The sequence below is a fragment of the Nipponia nippon genome, unplaced genomic scaffold (genome assembly GCF_047370975.1).
Source record: "Nipponia nippon isolate SJK-2023a ecotype South Korea unplaced genomic scaffold, ASM4737097v1 scaffold_5, whole genome shotgun sequence".
Taxonomy (NCBI): Eukaryota; Metazoa; Chordata; class Aves; order Pelecaniformes; family Threskiornithidae; genus Nipponia; species Nipponia nippon.
The window spans coordinates 37578683-37598141 of record NW_028262369.1 but is presented as its reverse complement, the minus strand read 5'-3'; the positions used below and the strand labels follow the sequence as shown (position 1 = coordinate 37598141).

The 19459-nt window shown below is 46.1% G+C and overlaps 1 protein-coding gene across 3 annotated transcripts; it reads right to left on the bottom strand.

The window, feature by feature from the left end:
- Positions 1–317: 317 nt before the first annotated feature.
- LMO4 (LIM domain only 4) lies at positions 318–16534 on the bottom strand. Of its 3 annotated transcripts, XM_087731687.1 has the most exons (5): positions 15795–16523; positions 13241–13479; positions 6238–6334; positions 5728–5883; positions 318–1550 (listed from the first exon to the last, which is right to left on the bottom strand). In XM_087731687.1, the coding sequence occupies exons 2-5, from the start codon at positions 13474–13476 to the stop codon at positions 1542–1544; spliced, it is 498 nt and encodes a 165-aa protein (XP_087587813.1). In that variant the 5' UTR covers positions 13477–13479; positions 15795–16523; the 3' UTR covers positions 318–1541. The 3 variants fall into 3 exon arrangements, with proteins under 3 accessions (XP_087587813.1, XP_087587811.1, XP_087587812.1); XM_087731685.1 differs by lacking the exon at positions 318–1550 and having other exon boundaries at positions 4740–5883; positions 15795–16534; XM_087731686.1 differs by lacking the exons at positions 318–1550; positions 15795–16523 and adding an exon at positions 14325–14561 and having other exon boundaries at positions 4740–5883.
- Positions 16535–19459: the final 2925 nt, after the last annotated feature.

The following is a 19459-nucleotide window of genomic DNA, read 5'->3' as shown; positions in this document are numbered from 1 at the left end:
TTCTGCACAGCTCCACCACCGAGCAGCTGATGGGAAAAGCCCACTAAATGAAGTCGCTCCCTTTCCAAGCTTAGAGGAGGCTTTGTTGCTTTGGCGGGGGGTGGGGTGGGGTGGTTTTTTGTTTGTTTGCTTTCAGAGAACAGATCATATTTGAGATCAGTTAGTTCTCGGAAATAGCCCGGGATATGTGTTTTTCTTTCCTTAAGATTATCAGTGTTGCAAAGTTGCTCTTACCACAGCAAACACAACTTTATGTTGTTCAGATCAGAATAGCTATTGTATTCCTTTTTATGAATACTCAATTCTAGTGCTCAGCATGAGGTACAGACCTTTTGTCGGTTTTTATTTTATTATTCTTTGACCTCTTACGGCATATACATACACGCTCATGCTTGCACACTCACGGACACATGCACACCCTTGACACAGATGATTCTGCAGAAAGGAACTGGATAGGAAGAGACCACGATACCTATATGCATACCATAAATCACTGCAATATGAATTATAATATACTTGCTGCTACCAGAGTTAAGAATCTCAATGAAAAATAAAGATCATTTTGAAGTAGTGCTCTGTATCCTTGCCAAAAGTAACACGGTGAAGTAGTTTAACAGATTCTTTACTGGCATAAGACAAAAAAAATGTCCAAACCAAAAAGCTACTTTTAAAAGGTAATTGACAATTAAGGTAATGACTATGTAAGACATAGTTTCAGAGTAGTGTTTTGAATGTAGGGGGGTTTAAAAAAAAAAAAAAAAAAGCAAAGCCTCTAAAACCCATACTCAATTCAGTGTTGTTTGTTTTACTTTTTTATTATTTAAATACACCATACTAGAGCAAATGTCTCTGAAAATATCACAAATAAAAGATTTTTCTTCATTCAGCAAATTAGAAGTAGGTGAAAATTTCTACACAGTAGCTGCTATGAGCCTCACTTTTTTTTTCTTTTTTTTTTCTTTTTTTTTTTTTGCCATGGGAAGTAGCAACATTAGGACAAAAACACTTACATGCATACATACATTGTATTTTACAGAGATACAATAAAAGTGTTTGTGATAGAATATCACAAAAGCCACATCTTTATCTCATGTTCAGTTTGATTGAAACACATTTCCTTACAACACTTAAATATACAAAGAGCAAATAGAATGTTGTTAAGGTAAAACACAGGGTACAAACTGGCCAGTGCCCTGCTAATTGTTAATGAGGGTAGAAAGCAGATTTCAATGCTTCTTTTAATTAGCTTCATTAGTCATCGTCCCCACCCGCCCCCCCCAAGATGTCCTCCGGTGGATCTTTTTTCATTTTCTCTACAGTCTCCCATTAGCCCAGGTTCATGGAGTCCTTAATGTTCATATTCAGTCATTTTAATACACCAATAAATGTGGGAAGGGCAATCAAGAATAAAGAAGGTGCAATGGTATGGAGCTGGCATTGATGCTAGCTACAAAGGTGACTTGTCTACTTGGAGACATGGGATCCATCTGTGATGAACAAAATTTGAGATGAAGGCACGCATTCTGCATTACTCTGACCTTTTAGCAGACCTGTAAGAAATAAAAATGGGTATCTTAGCTAGCATACTAAATTTGAGAGAGGAAACTACAACATGACGGCTTTTGTCTTTTCCTTATTCACTAATCTCTTTTTTATTAGATTACTTTCCAACTGTGACTTGATTAAGGCTTTCTACACTATCCATTCATACTGCTAACGTTTCAACTTCAAATAGCAAAAAAGCAAACATTTTCCGTAGTTTCACTACTAAAAAGAGCAGACAGGGGGAAAAAAAAAAAAAAGAAAAAAAGAGACGACAACAATAAATAAGTGTACTTTCTGGTAACAAATCGTACAGTGAATAAGGTGGTTTTTCTGGGCCCCTTTTAAAAGGGAAGAAACATTATGCCATGCCTTTGAAGAAGCTAGTAATATGATCTTATAATTGGAAGAAATAGCGTGTAAAGCAAATAAGAAGTACAGCCAATATCCTCCCAAGGCAACTTTGGTTAATATGCTGCATTGCACAAGAGCTAAATATAGATATTTCAGGATTTTTCCCCCCCATTTAAAATTCCTCATCTGGTGTGTTAGTTAATGTTACATAAACATTTTAATATATGAAGTCAAACATGTGCTTTCACACTGGTGTTAATGAATTGTGATAATTAAAAGTGTCTCACTCAATAAAAATCTAAACTTTCATGGATAGAATAGAAATGATCATCCATAGTCTTCAAATACAATCTGTTTGCAATTACCAAAATGAAATAATATATATTAGATTTTTATGGTTTTTAAATGACATTTTGCGCTTCCCAGGAAGTTCTTTTTTCACCCTTTCTCTAAGTTACTAAAAGCCTGAGGTCTATTAGTAACTGCAACCCCCCACTTTCAAGCTAATTAAAGTAGTAGAGGCTTGGAGGTTTAATTCCCCAGAGCTGAAGCTCAGTGTGAGAAAGGTAATTTGTCTGTCCAGAACAAAGATTAGGGAGCAGCCAGCAAGCATATTTAATAAATGAGCATCAAATATCTTCTACTATGGACACAGACAACACCAATTATGTAACTACAAGGGAACTGGTGAGTGATATGTAAACCGGAAGATTTTTAAGATCTTCTCTGAGAGACGTAATCTAACTCATACTTTCTTTAAAAGTATAGAAGCTGAAGACAAGCGTTTGCTACGAACGTTGCCAACCGGTGGAAAATTCACACTCTTAGTAGGTGGCAATACCGTTGCAAACAAGGAATACTACCGCAATACTACCGCTACCAAAAAAGCATAGAGAAGAATTGGCAATACAGCCCCTTCAAATGAAACGCCACACAGGACACCACAAGCTAAGAGTTTGCATTCTGCAGGCAAGCAGTACCGAGTTTAGAGAAAACAGGGGTTTTTTTCAAACTACACAGCGAGTGATGGGAAGTTATAATTTACACGTGTGAACTGCCTCGGGGAGGCAAAAGGCAGGAATAGCCGACATCACTGCATTTGCCTCCTTAAAAAGAAAAGCAAGTTTTTAAACAAAGTTAGGTCATGCAACCCTTTCTGCCCGTGCCAATCACCAACAGGGATTAACCTGTAGACTATATCGAGACGATCCTGAGTTCATAACTGTCACCTTCACGTATGCAACAAAAATGTGTTTTAATGCTGGGAATATGTGTCAATCTCTTCAGTTTAATAAAAACCCCTGTGAATAGTCTGCTACGTCTATAATCTCTAGTGGTAGAATAACCTGGAGACTGATTGATCCGTAATGTTTAATAAAAAGTATCTGGTACAGCCAACTCCGTCATACTGGAAGAACGTTTTTAATTAGCGGCCCTGAAACACTCAGCTTTCTGGAAAACATCTCGGATGTAAACATCTTTAGACTGTTAAAAAGCCAACATACAAAACACGACTCTCGGCACCTGCCCCTGTAGCTTCCAAAACTCCAGACACCTGACAAATCTATGAATTATCAACTTATCTCCTCAACTCTATTTCAGTTTTCTGGGGTTCGGGTACTCCGCAATTCCCCTTTGAAAACTGGCAGGAGAACTTACCCCATTTTCTAGAGATACTATATTATAAAGAAAAAAAAAAAACAACCCCGAACTATAATCTCTCCCCCCAATCCTCTCCCCAGTCCCTCTTCATCTGCCTCATTACTGACTATAGCAATGCAGTTAATAGCCGGTGACAGGAACTAATAAAAACCTGTTCTCACTAGTTGCTCTGCATTTAGCTTCTACCAGGTGTCTACGGTCGTGAGCTCTGCAAGCCCAGGCCAATTTTACTTCTCTTTTCCATGTTCTATGTTCCTCATCATGTCTACCGCTTTTATTGCAACTAAATCATTTTTATGTTTTGCTAAGGCATAGTAAGAAACTGATAAAACTAAATGACAATTTAGGCACCTATTTGAAGTTACATTAAACTTTACATTTGTAGAAGACAAGTGGATAAACCACTCTCTCAGGATGGTAAACCTTTTACTGCAGTGTATAAAGATGAATGGTTTTACCTATATTTTGAAATGGGATACCTACAAATACTCATTTAACAGATTCACTGCTAGCTAGTCTATATTAAAGATTTGTTTCATTAAAATTCACAACAGTATAAATCTATGAATCTTTAACTGTATTTGTACTTCCTTGAGCAGAGGCCGCACATTCTTCTCCAATCTTAATTATCTTTGCTCTGCCTAACTATATAGGACTTTTGTACTCGACTCTCTCATCACCTCGATTGACAAATTAAGTAAATAAAAAAGGTCCATGTTTTATTTTGATGTAATTACATTCACTGCATAAGACTTGAAAGAATACTTAAAATTAATCAGTAAATTTATGCACAGGGGGAAAAAAAAGCAAACACAGATATTGAAATGTGGCAACACAACAACAAAAAAAAAAATTAAAAAACAGTTTGTGTTTTCCTGGACATGTTTCTCCGCTAAGTAAAAGCACTAAAAAATATTCTGTACATTACAGAATAGATCAGCCTAGCATTTGTCCCAGATTTTTTTAATCTTCCGAATTCCTGTTTGCAGATAAATGTTATTTTTTGTGATCCTTACAGACATTAATGAAGTTCCTATTGTAAATCTATAAAGAATTACCAACTGAAGTGTGCACTTTTTGTTTCATTGCAATAACTCAGTGCTGTGTGATTGCCTGGGTTAATGATGAAAAAGTCAAATATACTATCAGAGCTGATGGAAAAATCTATCACCAATCTGAAATTAAAATTCATCTGTGGTCAATAAGATTTAATATCCATGCAAGTGGCGCTGTAAAGAGTAAATGAATCAATGTCATCAATACATAATCAGTATGAAATATGATGTGAATAAAATTATGTGCAAGAGTCATACATTCACTCTTTTCTGGACCAGGGTGGAATGAACAGTCTCTTAACTCAAGGTTGACAGTAATTGTTACAAATTAGGCACAGCAGTTATCAAAATGCACTCACTTGCATAGCTTTAGGACTTATTAAGGAGATTAAAATAGATCTAAAACTATCTAGTTTCAGAGTTACAGGACAACTGTTGATCAGAATTTTTTTTTCTTCTTCTTCTCCATATGATTTGTACAGTCATTATTTACTCATTTAGCTAGAAACCAAGGGCTATCAACCGCAGAGATATACAATCTCTAGTTGAGCTATTAGTGTTATGGAGCGATAAGAAAATAGCACTTTGGTTTTTAAATCCGAGTTATGACATACAAAACAGACAGGAAAATACTTCTGAAAGAGTACCCCAGCATGCTTCCTCAACCAAAACCTTCAGATGGAAGTGAAATACATTGGTTTAGTTCAGGAACCTTCTCTTCACAAGACATTTATTTCCATATTAAAGGATCTAATTTTCCTCCCACAGAAACCTGCTCTCTTGTAGCCCTTAATTTCAAGATTATAAAATCAAATACTTCTCTGTGTTAAGAGTGTGTATTAACGTATGCTCTCCATTTCGCTTGGTACATAAGGAGTTCAACAGCTGTACAGATGCACATGCCCAAACCAAAATAAACTGACTCACCCTATATGTCAGATTTAAAAGGTTAGTATTTTCTCCCCACACCCCACGCCTAAGTTACTTAAGGTAAGGTAAGTTCAGTTACTTAAAGGTCTCCTTGCAGGGGTGGGGAGTGTCCACTATCAGAACGAAAAGAAATTGATCTTCATTTAGCTCTAATAAAGCTTATTAGTAATTGTTGAGTATTCACCTTCTGGTCTGGCAGTAGTGGATTACTCTGAAGTGAATTCAAATGGCCATTGATGAGAGCTGTAGGTCTATCATGTTCACAAAATAAACTGCCATTGATGTAGTGAAACCGATCTCCGGGGACCAGGCGATTCCGGCAGGTAGAGCATGTAAAACACTGAAAAAGGAAAGAGACAGCAAGTGAAACTACAGCACAAATTAAGTATGCTGCAGGTTTGAAAATTACACTTCAGAGACTGCAAGTACAGTTGAGATATGGAGCTGCTGGGTTTCTAGCATCTCCAAATATGGCATTAGTCTTACCTGTTGGGACTAGGCAGTACATAACTCAAGTATAGTTTTACCGATTACAGGGGAACAAAGCTACACGCTGAGGGAAGCTTTATAATATATACTCATATTTCTAGTTACTGCTTTGCATTTCATTCATAAGCAGATGCAGATTCTACACTGGAGAAGCACGGCGGTACTAATCAGCCACCAAAAAAACCACGTAGGAAAACCCCCTCACCTTAAGATGATAGACGTTGCCCTGTGCCCTCATGACCAGCTCGCTAGCAGGAATGGACTGTCCACAGGCACTGCAAGCACCACTATTTCCAAATAACCTGAAACAGAGGTGATGATCATGAATAATTTAATACACAGGAGGCTCTAAGCATTTTTGCGCATCACTGCAATGGTTTATTACACAACTACTTTAGACTTCTGACCCCCGTCTCCCAACTTGCTTACGTGTCATAATACGAAAAAGTACATTTTTGTGTAACAACCGGTAGCTTCGCCCTACCTCGGATGTGGTTACACAGGATTTAATCAGAAATATTGACTTACACCTCTAGAAACACAAACAATTCTGTACTACACACATTTTATCAGATTACTGGGTTCATCATAAAAAAAAGATACAATTCATGACTGGAGTTTAAATGCATTGTGTCCTTGAAATTATATGAAGAACTCTTTTGTACTTTAATCATATCTTGAGATATGAGTCATCAAAAGGGTTAAGAGGATTTGATTGTATATCTAAGAAGACATCATGCTCGGTGTATTGAAACTCCAGTAAACCTCCATCAGTGCAGAGTTTCCATTAGAAACTCTCTGCTATCCAGGTTGATATATAATGTGTATGGGTTAACCTTTTCAATCATGGTGTCAACACTTTAGATTTGCCTCTGCTCATCTCTTTCATCCTAACCTTCTCTCTCTCTTGATAATGAAATGCTTGCTCCAACTTCCCTCTATCTGCTCCTGAGTCCACAATTTAGATTACTTCATCTCTGCTAGCAACAAACTGAATGAAATTTCGATTTGAGCAGAAAGTAATTTACCGGGATCTGGACCCATTTGTCATCATATCTCTCTGGGTGTTTGCTGTATCACTGCAGTTTTCCTATGCAATCAAATGAGACCACAACATCTGCCGTGGGGGGGGCACACGCCGTGGGGGGAGGGGGGAAGAGGCAGAAGAGTGGCGAAGAAAAATATATACATAATTCTTCAAATCCATTTAAAGGCACAACGCATCGATTCAAAATACAATACAATAATGATTATTGAGTTCTGCTTTTACAGGCTGCGTTAGCTAGAATTAGAAAACCTTTATTTGCTTTTGCGCGCGTCCCTAATATACACAAATATTTATAAAGACTACCACGATCATTTCGCAGCAAAAAAGGAAACCGAACTCGCTGGCGGGGTCGCAGACCCACTTTTCTGCACGATGTAAAACATAGTAATAGGATTTACAAATTAGCGTATTGGTGTCATAATAAATATTAATATTTGCATCTCCTTCCTGTCCAAATAAAGTCATAAAATTCTGTTTGTGTCAACCTAGGAGACACATTACAACAGAATACCCGTAATCTGAATGATTGCAGTGTGCCTCTGTATAAAAATAATTGCTTTGAATTTTCAGAATCTGAGCTTGCAGAGGAGGCTTGTCATGTTCAAACTACTAATTTGCTGTCGCCACTTTATTGAAAATAGCCTGTAAGTTGTTATTAAATGTATCGACTGAACGACAGAGAGAGTAGTAAAACTGCCCCTTAAGATGGCTTTTAATAGGAAGCTGAGAAACAAATTTTGCAGCAGCATCGATTTGAAGAGTTCAATCAAAACTCCATTTCAAAACTAATTAGTCTGAGATCCACGACACATTGACACGGTCTTGCAGAATCACAGTGGTTACAAAGGGAAAGCTGAACTAATACATCGCCAGGACCTCCAGCCAAAGGGACTAAACTGCCGGGAAACTACGGGTCCATTACGAGGGCACCTTCTACATCAGGACCAGTTCCGCGTAGTTACATGATGCATTGAGGTGACTTCCACAGCTTTGCGATACGCATTTTTCTTCCTCCATTGTTACTAGGAATGGAGCTGGCACGTGGAAAAGGTGCACGGGAAGCGCCGCAGGAGGCGGCAGCAAGGCACCGTTACGTTTCTAGAGCACAGACCCAAAACTCGAGGGCAAGGGGGTGGCGACAAGGGCATCGCCGGGCAGGGCGGAGAAGGAAAGGCCCAGAGGAAAGGACAGCGGTACTTGGCCGGGAGAACCTGAACCTGGTGAGCGGTCTCTCGCAACCCCCCCGTACAAACGCACCACCCAGCTGAAAACAACAGCTTTCGGAAAACTGATCTCATCGCACTACTTGTCTTCATTAAGCATGCATTTGTTATACAGTTCTCTCTGACTAGAAGCGGTCGTACACCTTCAATGTCTGTGAATCCTAATAAATGGAGTCAAACTAATCCAGAGGCTTTCCACACATCTGAGGTTTTCCCTAAGCACGTTCCCAGAACGGTTCTGTTTTGGGAAGCCGCTTCAGCTGAAGCTTCTGCTAAAATTCCGAAAAATTGCTTGCAAAGTCAGAACAACTTTCCGCTGCTCTGTATTATTTACCAGGAAAATTAAGCTTATTTTTCCTTCTCCACTGTTACGAATGGTTTTGTTCTGTAATACCATTAACAGGAAAATGGTTTTATCTTTTAAAAAAACGTTATTCCTCCTTACCAGTAAAGGAACTCTTCCACAGTAACTATTCTTTACTGAAAAAGTTGTTTCACATGGTTTCTGAGAGGCTGGAGAGCTAATTATCTAACCGGGGGGACTGTCCAGGACAGTATTTGATTTAAAAGGCTTGAGGCTTTAGGTGCTCAATTAAGTAGCTATCGGTCTCAGACTGGACTTTAATGGGCTCTTTTCTCTTTAACTGCAGCAATGGGTAGAGATACCCCAGGTCAGGCTAATTAAAGCCAGGGGACTCTTTAATTGTGATGACAGAATTGGTTTCAGTTTCCTCTTTGGGTCCTCAGTCCAAGAAGGTCATTAATATTTCAACATTTGGGCAATGCAATCAATCACAAACATCAAGAGGTTCCCTATACGGACAAGGCAGCTCTTCTACACTTAGCAGCATTTTACTGAGCCACCTTAAATTAACTACTGTGTGGTTCCAAGACGGCACTCCCCGCTCCCCCAAACACACAAACGCTCCTGTTCTGGGGTTTTGGTTTGGTTTGGGGTTTTTTTTTTGGGGGGGTGGCGTCAGAACTTTCACAAGCGTGGGAATGAAGGCAGCAAGAAATCTTTTCAGCCCAGTTTCCCCGTCTTGCTGCTCAAAATTCACTCTCCGCAGAAACACATCTCTAGCAACTTACACTAACAAAATAAGGTTCCAGTTGTTTCCCAAATCGTGCAGACAGATTTAAGCGCTCTGATTCTCCCTGCCCACAAATATATATCCAAGCCCTAGCAAAGAGAAATGCACATCCAGACCTACTGATCCAGAAGCGATTGGTGTTTCTGTACATTCCCTATATTTAATCTAAATTCTGCACCAGCTATATTAAATGTAACAAAGGAAGGCAACACAGAAATTACGCCTGGAGCCAAGTCCATTAAAGGTACTTCAGAATAACTAGAGACCAAGCACCTTAAAAGCACCAGAAGCTATTGATACTTAAAAGGGGGGCTGTGCATAATGGCAAGTGCTGCATTAGAGAAGGGGAAGGGAGGAAAAAAAAAAAAAAAAGGAAAAAAAAACCAGCCAAATTACGCTTGGTTAATTCAGAGTAACAGATCTGCCCCCAAGTGAATTGGAGGCCTTGAATTAATTCTGTTATGACAAATCAAGATAAACGTTCCCCCTAAATTGCATGCGATTTAATTAATTTTTGAGATCCTGGTTTTTTTTTTTTTCCTAGCTAATAGTTCACATGCTCCTGTGCTGTCATTGTGCTTGAGTGGGCAGACTTCAAAGTGATATTAAATAACCAACTATTAGATTTACCTAGCACGTCCTATTGGAAAAGTGCCATTTAATTACCTAGCCTGTTCAATTAAAGGGACAGCATTCCCTGAATATAGCAGCTTGCCGCTGATTACCAGGGAAATGAACTGGCTGCCTGGCGGCCCCCTCCCTCCCTCCCCGGCGCTCACTGCGGCTGCGGGCGGGCCCCGGGCCCGGGTCCGTCTCGGCCCCACGCACCCCCCGCGGAAGGGGCCGGGCGGGCGGCGCCCACGCCGCGCGGCGAGGAGCGGGCGCCCGGGGAGGGGAGGGGCGGCGGGCGCTGCCCCTTTAAGGCGCGCCCGGGCGGCCTCCCCCCGCTTCCCCTTCCCCACCACTCCCTGCTCTCTCTTAGAGGCCAATTTTGTTAATTAAATGTTTTGTTTGCGACGCGGCGCTCATTCATTTCGGACACGTCATTCCGAGCAGATCTAAGCCAGGGACCAGATCTCATTAGATAAAACCTATCAGAACTAAGGGAAAATGGAGGAGACACTAATTAAAGCTTTTAATTGTGCGGATTCCCTGCCACGCTGCTGCTTTATCTGGCATCTCAAGGTTGGGAGGGCTGCGCTCCGCTCCCCTCCCTGCCAGCGCCCGGCTCGCCCTGGGGAGGGAGGGGAAGGGGCAGGGGCCGGGGCTTTCGCCTCCCTCCCTTTTCCCAGGAACCCCGGCTCCCAAGGAAGGCTGCGCCGGAGCTCCGCGGCCAGTTCGGCGTCGGGTTTTGAGGGGAGGGAGGGAGGGAGGGAGAGGGGAGCGCTGTGTTGTTTAAACAGCAGCAGCAAAACACATACAACCTCAGACGGCGAAAACAGCTCATTAATAAATGGCCCCGCGCGCTTGGCCCGCAGGAGTCCAGTCCCTTCCACCCGGCGCCTGCCGGGGCGATCGGTCCTCGCCCGCATTTTGGGAGCCCCGTCTGGGTGCCCCGGCGCCGCCGCCAAGAGCCGTGCCCGTGGCTCCGGCCTGGGGAACCCGCCGCCGCCAAAGCCCTCCAGAAGGCGAAGAGGGGAGCCGGAGAGACCCGCTGCCCACGGACGGCATCGCCTCCGCGACCAAACGAGGCCATTTCGAGCGAGAAAAGGGCGAGGGCCTCGCTCCTGCCGGCGCAACCCAGGTGGAAGCCTGCGAAGTCCGTTTCCAGCGGGAAAGCTCCAAGCGCACTCAGGCCTGGCAGGGCCAGGCCGTCCTACCCCACCTTGAGCGTACAGTGTCCAGTTCAAGTTTCAGCAAGCATCTGTCAGAGTTATTTTTGCAAGTCAAATTACACAGATCTAAAGAGAAGTCAGGCGATAGAACAAGGAGATCAATTCAAACCCCTCATCTGATAAAGCATCCTATTCATAGTCGCCTACATTAAAATAAACGAGTATTAATTTTTGGCAACACAAAACCCGAGGACTGCGATAAGCTTGCCTGAACTTGCCTCTGGGATACAGTGGACGCATCTTCTCTTTTTAATTAGTAGTAATCAGACATGAGGGTTTGTTTGATGGTGTTGGTCGAGTGATGAATCCGTACTATTCAGTGCATCTTAGCAGTAGTGTCAATTTTTCCACTTCAAACGAGACTCTTTCCCTAACACCGTTCTGCTCTATTTAATTACAATTCTGCCAGGCTTAGGCTTGTTGCTTAGGATGATGACCGAAAAGCACCATTAAAACCCCCCCATGTGTTGATTTTCTAGCACTTCTCTCTAAAAATACCCCCAAAACTGGCGAAGCTAAGGCTCCGATTCCTCAAAGATACCGAGGGCTGCGTTTCATCTACTTAACTGACCGAAGATGCAGCCATGTTATTCAGGACAGAGGCTGCACTGCCAGTGCAACCAAGTCTTAACTCCATCCTTTTAGACTGAGGAGGTCTCCATGCATGCACACACACATTCGGGACAGTCCTGACCTTCTCAAATAGAAGCCAAGTTTTACAACATAAGCAAACTTGTAACATTTTCTGGCTGATTTTTTTTTTTTTTTTTTTCAGAAAGGAAGAAAAAAAGAGTGGAACTTTTTGGCCATCGGGGAGAAGAAAAACCTGGGTTAACTCTTGACATTTACTGTAAATGAGGAGCCAGAAGCATTTAAACAAAACACGATTTGTTTTAACTAAGCATTTCTGTTATGCCGGGAAGGTATGGGGCTTTTTTGTTGTTTTTTTTAATTACTGAATGTTGAAACAGAACACCTCCTTGAAGCATTCATGTGCATCAGTCTATCAAACCATTTACTCAAATTAAATGTGTAATCCTTCAAAATGCCTCCTTTTAAATTAATGAGTTTAAGTAGCTTGAGTTCACCTGAAAAGATCGTGCGGGCACCTGACCTCATGAATTCTTTCTATTAATTATATTGGAAACTCGTTGGAAGGGATACACTGCGTAATCTTACTGTACCCCAACAGATGCGAGATTAGTAAGGCTTAGTTCCCCCTACCCCAATCTGTGGCATTTAGAGCCAACAGCTTCAAAAAAGAAAGAGATAAGAAATAAAGGGCAATAGCATATCCCTCCTCTCCTGTCCCCTGCGTTTTCTATACTGGAAGTTAAGAAAAACGTCGGTTCAAAGCTTCTCCCTAACAATGCGAAGACAAACATACCACTGGTTTTGGCTATAAGTAGCATCGGTGGCCCTCCAACTGACGGTTAATCAGCTCTTTCACAAGGAGGACAGAGAATGAGTCATTCTGTTTCCACTCAAAGGAGTTTAAAGGTGCTTATGTAAATATCATAATTAATCAGATACTAAAGGCAGGCATTTCATTATTTAGCACCTCTGCCACAGCCTTATTTAAGCCCTACGATTTTAACATTTACCGTTCAGATATGCACACTGCTCCTTCAACACTACAACAAAGCAGATTAATTTAGCCTCTCTGATTGCTGTTTATTTTTAGTTAGGACTTGTTTTGTGCTGACAAACCACTTTAAAGTTACAGTCGTCGTTCCGCCCCCGCCCCCCCAACTCTTCCCTCCACTTGGCAGCCGCAACTGCGCCCTGGGCTAGGCGCTAACATCCGTCTCCGCACCCGCACGTCTCCCCGCTCCCCATGAAGGAGCGATCCTGAGCCAGCCCGCCCCTCTGCCCCGCACCACCGGCACCCACCCCTCTGCCCGCCAGAAATAAAGGGGGGAAAAAAAGGCAGAGAAGAAGGAAGGGGGAAAGCGGTGCCAGCCGTCGCGGTGGCGAGGCCGTCCGCCGCCTGCCGCCGTCGCCTCACCTGATGTAGTCGTTTCTGCAGAGGATCATGCCGCTCTTGGTGTAGCAGGAGGTGCCGATGTCCCCCAGCTGGGCCTGGCAGCAGGAGCACTTGAGGCAGCGGCTGTGCCAGTAGCTGTCCATGGCGTAGAGCAGGAAGCGGTCGGCGATCTTCCCCCCGCAGCCGGCGCACCTCTTCCACGAGAGGGAGCCCGCCGTCACCGGGGGCGGCTGCGAGCTGCCGCCGGGGTTCACCATGGCCTGCGGGGAGAGAGGGGCGCAGGCGGGTCAGGGACCGGACCGGGCCGGCGGCGCGGAGCGGGGCACCCCGCCCGCTTCGCCCGCGGCGGGGGCAGCGCCGGGCCCGGGGCGGGGGGAGGGGGGGGGCACGGACCCGGGGCGGCGCAGCTGGCGGGGGAGCGCCCCGCCGCCCCCCCCCCCCCCGGGCTTCTGCAGCTGCAGCTCAGGCCAGGAACAGTCCCGGGGTTTGTTTTGCTTATGAAAAAGAAAAAAAAAAAAAAAAAAAGTGTGTGAAGAGTAAAAAAAAAAAAAAAAAAAAAAAGTTGTGAAACTGGTTTTTCAGTCTGGGAGAGTCCGCAGGCTCGGGCGGTGACGAGGGGCTCGGGCCCGGCCGTCCAGACCTCGGGATTTCATTTTTGTGTGATTGTTTTAGTTCGGAGACATAAAAACGCCCAGAGAAAACACTCCAGGCTGAGGACACTGGCCCGAATAATAGATCATTGAACTCTGGGACGCCTGTTAACTTCCTACACAAACATACTCAACTTTTGTCTCGCTAATCTGCCCTTGATCAGCAGTTTAAATGCTAAAGCTTTGTTACTCCAAAAAAAAAAAAAAAAAAAAAAAAGTCCCCCGACCACAGGCAAGCAGCAGAATAAGGAGGCGCACCGCTCCGGCCGGAGTTACGCCGGCCGCCGCCAAAGCTGCCACCAAGGGCATTTTTCACTTTCTAATAACTGCTCTATGCAAGCAGGACAACCGAGAGATAATATAGGAATCAATTCATAAAGCTTATGCTAAACCGATTAATTTGTTGCCTTCAATCCAGAGCCCCATAAACTCCCGGTGTTCCTCCAGTCACTTACACTATAAAAAGATCAAGTTATTTACTGCCAATTAAGCAGCATGTTTTGTCTTTGTCCTCTGTAAGCCGTACGTGCTCATGCCCGGGCATCTGGCGCTCTGCTACGGACCTTCAGCCCGACACCTCCCGAGCGGCCAGGACCAACTTTTCCCTGCCAGCGGCCCAACTCGGCTGCAGGAGGAGGAGGAGGAGGAGGAGGAGGAGGGAGGCCGGCCTGAAACAGGCATTTCCTCGGAAAGAGTACCTGGAGGTATGTCCAGTGACCGCACAATAAACCAGAAGAACTGCACCAATTAAGCTGTAACAAAAACCCCGAGACTTTGGAAAGAAAACCACTCTAAAAGCCATTAGCATTGCATTTATCCGAACGCATCATATACCTTTATGTAAATTGATTTCTGATGCATTTGTTCAAGGAATTGCCTTTTGTTACAGTTTCCAGCTACAGCCTAAATGAATCTGCATTTCCTGCTCCCAGTCTTTAAACCGTTTCCCTATGCTCTCAATCACTTCGGGTTTCTTAAAAGAAAGAAAAAGACTCCATGCCACCACCTTAGCCCGTCTTTGTCGAAGGCAAATATGTATAAATATAAAATGGGAAACGGTACACTGAGAAAACCATCCAGTAACCCCATTAAGCTAAAGCTCTTAAGGACAAGCAATACCTTAATGCTGATTAAATCTAAAAAGATGAATCAAGAGGACTGACCAGAAAGTGACTCCCTTGATAACTAAGGACGGGCCCTCATCAAGTTTCATTTGGAGTTGGGGGGAAAAAAAGCTTTTAACTTAAATAGGCTTACTCTAGTAATTACACAGCCAAGCAATTTAGGTCCTGGGATAGGAGTCAGTGAAATAGAAAGCAGAGCTGGAAGCTAGAGGCAAAATAACCCCCCCTCGCCCCTTGTAACAGCGGCTCTGGTGTTTTTTTAATGGAGACCAAGGGAGGGACAAGCGGAGAGCTGGCAATTTGTAGTACAAAAATGGATGCTTAATTCATGTCTTGGTTTTAATTAGGTGATTCACCGGATTTCTCCTGGATTGAAACAAAAGACCGTGTGGGGGGCAGGAAGGGAACTGGAGGGGAGAGAAATAGCGAGCTCACTTTGATCTTTTCTGCCACTGTTTCAGAATAGTGTTTACTACGGGGGAAGCGGGTACCCCCGCCAGCCCCCCCGCCCCGTCCCCCGTCCCCTCCATTCACGGCCGAGGCAGGCAGAGCCCTTTCCCGGCGGCAGCTGGAAAGGGGGGGGGGGGGGGGGGGGCGAAGCCCCCCCGAGCAGCGGCCGCCGCCGCCGCCAGGCTTTGTACGCGGGGGCCGCCACAATGCCCGGGGCCCGCGCCCCCCCCCGCGCCCGGGGCGCCCCGCTCCGCGCCCCTCCGCCCCGCCGGGCGGCGCGGGACGGCGGCGGGGCGCGCAGCCGCCGACGCGTACGCGGGGAAGCGAGGGGTAACGACCGGCACTTCTTACCTGCTTCCCCTCTATATTGCAAAAGGCCGGGGAGCGACGTCGCTCGGGGTGCCTGAGGCGGTCTCCTTGCAAAGAAACAAACACAGCGCTCGCCCCTCGCTCTGGCTTTCGGGAGCGCTGGAGGGAGCCCGCCGCCCGGCAAGGGGCAGCCCAGGCTGGAAAAATATAGATATTTCTATGAGAGGCGTCTGCCTGGGTCCTTCCTCCAGCTCCCGCTTCCCTGGAGGGGAGCTGCAGAGCTCAGTCCCTGCCGCTGAGCTGCACACGCAGGGCGCCGCCGCCGCTCGCTGCTGCAATCGCCGGGTAAGTTTGGCAATGTGGCTTCACTTTGTACCGCTTCCCCCCCCGCCCCCCCCACCTCCGCCCCCTTCGCTGGGCTGCGGCGGCTCCCGAGCCTCCCGCGGCGCGGAGCCGGCCGGCCGCGGCCCGCCGAAGCGCCTCAGAGGAGAGGGCGAGAAGCCGGCGAGTTTGCGAGGGGCCGGGCGCGGAGCTGCTGCCGGGGATCCTGCGGCGGCGGCGGCGCGGGCAGGACGCGGGAGGCGTCCCCTCTGCCCGCCTGCCTGCGGGTGAGTGCGTGTGAGCGAGTGTGCGTGTGTGTGTGTGTGTGTGTGTGTGTGTCCCCGTGCGTGCGCGGGTGCCCGTGTGCGTGCGCTCCCCGCTGCCCCTCACACATGTGTTACTGACAGAGCAGAATCCCAACTACACTCCGGCTCGGCTCCGCCGTCAGCCCGCCGCAGCCAATCCGCCCCCGGCTTGTTCAGGCGGAATAATAAAACCTGCCAATCCCCGAGAAGACAAAGGAATGAGTGAAAGGGGGGGGGGGGGGGGAAAGGAGCGAGAAAGGGAGGGGGCGAGGAGGAGGAGGAGGAGGAGGAGGAGGAGGAGGGGAATGGAGAGGAAGGAGGGAGTCAGGTGGGCAGCGGTGGCCGCGCCGCCCGGGCGCGGAGGGGAGGCGCGCGCGCGGCCGTTAGGGCGCCGCCGGCGGCCGTTAGGGCGCCGCCCGCCCCGCTCCGCTCCGCTGCCGGCCACCAGTTGAGAAACTTGGCGGCGAGGGGCCGTCCCGGCCGCCCCCCAGCCGGCCGCCGCCGAGGCCAGGCCCGCTCCGCCCGGGCGGCGGCGTCTGTCAGAGCCCTTCCCGACTGCTGGGCGCTTCCCCCGCCGGGCCGGGCCGGGCCGGGGCGGAGGCGCGGAGGGGAGGTGCGGCCCCGCGGCAGCGGGAGCCGCTCCTCGCCGCCCTCCTGGCGCCCTCCGGTGCCTGCGGCCTCGTCCTGCCCCCGGGGCGGTGCGCCCCCGTCCTCAGGGCGGGCCGGCGCTCCGGTCCCGTGTGGGGCGAGGCGGGCGCTTCTCTCGCGGCCTCCTCCTCGGCGCTCCGGGGGAGGGGGCCGTGTCGAGCCGCCGACTTTTAAAAATTCCCCCGGTGACCCCGTGCTTTGGAATCCGCGCCCGGATACGGCCCGCTATTATTAGCACTCTGTAAAGGTTTAAAAGGGTTAAACTGCCGCAACTGGCTGGCAGTTAGCAGCACGGCTTGTCATCTGAGAGGACAACTGCATTTCTGAGGAAGAAGCCCAAGGATGATGGCAAATCGGAAGAAGTAATATTCAGTAGGGTCACTTAAAATTGGAAAAAAAAACCCCGCGTATTAACTGCACATTTTTGAGGCCTAAGCGCAGCACACAGGATAAGGAAAAGTGCAGCACCATATAGCTAAAAAAGACCCTCGAAATAATAAAAGTATCTATAAATGTGCCATAACGAGTGGGTGTTATCCCCGTGAACAGTTATTCCTGCAAGCGGCGGGGATTTGCCCAAGTGCTAGAATAGGCTCTCGCCTGGTACCGTCTCGCACAGGTCACGCAGCGTACGCAAACGTGCCTCACCGAGCGAGCCACAGCTAAAGAGTCAGATAAATGATACATTTCCAGGATCTGCGAAAGAGCAGCAAAACTTCACAATGCGAGTTTCTCGATTCCAGACTGCTGACGTAAGTAGCAGCCAATGCAGGGAGGACGGTGGGACTGGCTGGTCAGGCGCGCTGCAACTGCAGCAGCGCGCGGGCAGCTGCCCGGCGTGCAGGCAGGCTGACACCGACCTGCGCCGCAGGAGAGGGCAGGACAGGTCCTGGCACCGCTCCGGGGGGGGGTACAGTTAATTGCTGTTGTCAAATAAATATTTAGTGATGGCAGCGTGACTGAATTACGAGTTTGCGTGCGTCCACAGTCTCTCGGTTGACCAAGGCAACAGAGTGTTTTAAACCTGTTCCGGCTGGCGGCTGATGTAGAAGAGGTGTACCCGCACAGGTATACGGAACTTTAGCCGGGCGTATTTATTTACAAATAAGTGCATTGGTACAAAAATGCAGACCGACTTCCCTCTGACAGGCCGACTGGTAAATCTGGTCTCGGGAATCGCAGCCCAGGTGTACTTTAACCACATCGCCACCTGTGGGCCTCCTTCATTTCTGCATCCCTGGCCTGCGCTGGACCACGGAGACCTGTGCCCAGTAACCAGTTAAAATTTAAGGAAAAAATGTCTAGCTAGGAAAAATGTACTTGGGAAAACATAGGATAGCGTAGATATGCTTTGCTTCTAATGATACAGCAAATAAAATACTAAAATTGAATGGCACCACAGGTATGATTTAAATGCAGGAGAAAAGTCTATTTCTGTCTTTCTCCATAGACTGGGATATGGTCAGAGTCCGTGCGTAAAGTGGACTGGGAGCTCGTGGAAAGCTTCCGCTGGGAAAGGGGGGAGAGGACCGGTGTTGTGGTTAAAAATAATGTATTTTTTTTAGCATAGGTCTATGAAATAGATCATCTGGATGTAATCTCCATGTACGTATTACATTTAAACATACTCAGCAGTTTTAGATTTGTTATTTAGGATCTGGTACAATTTAAAATATACAAAGTAACAAGGCATGCTACAGATAATCAACAGTCACTGTTATTCTAGCTCTCTGACAGCTAAGAGCACAAGAATAGAGCAAATGCCAAGCTAAAATAAAATCTAAGTTGTCTAATTATCTAAGCCTGTAATGGCTGGAAGCTACCAAATTCAGACGCTGGAAGAGCCATCAGGACCTCTCCTTATTGGGAAAGATATTCTACCAAGAAACTCTGCCATAGGCACTGAAATGTTTACTAGTCTTAAAACTGATAGTGATACAAAAAATGGGAATTACCTTCTCAAGGAGCAGAGTTTTAAAAGGCTTAATGATGTCTTCCAAATACCATTACAATGCTCATCTCTTTTTCTGAAATCTGATCTTCACTAATTTTTGTGATTAATTTTAACAGAGGAAACCTTAACTGAGAGCATTTTGCAGAGCAATATTTTTCTAATTTTTCTTTTGTGCAGCATCTGCTGTTGCTGTGCTGTCATCTTCGTTATGTTTTTCATTGTCTATGTGCCATAATGTAATTAGTTAGTTCAACATCATCTGTGCTATTAGATGAGATGTTTCTATGGTAAGTTAACATAGTTCTGTGTAATTGGTAGATTTCAGCAGTAGGCATGAATGTATCCATCAACTTTAGGTCGATTTGAGTCCGCAAGATTTAAATTCACTTGGCATACGTTATCCTCGAAGACTGTTAATTTTGGCTGAATGGATAAAAAACACAATGCAGAAGAAAATCTGGCTGCTTATATCGCGGTGC

Bases quoted from the DNA above. Each gene is read 5' to 3' on its own strand.
- LMO4 (XM_087731685.1), bottom strand. From the start codon at position 13,476: ATGGTGAACCCCGGCGGCAGCTCGCAGCCGCCCCCGGTGACGGCGGGC. The intron at 6,335-13,240 runs GTGAGGCGACGG...CCTCTGTTTCAG, and splicing joins TGCAGAAACGACTACATCAG to GTTATTTGGAAATAGTGGTG. The intron at 5,884-6,237 runs GTGAGGGGGTTT...TTCCTTTTTCAG, and splicing joins GCAACGTCTATCATCTTAAG to TGTTTTACATGCTCTACCTG.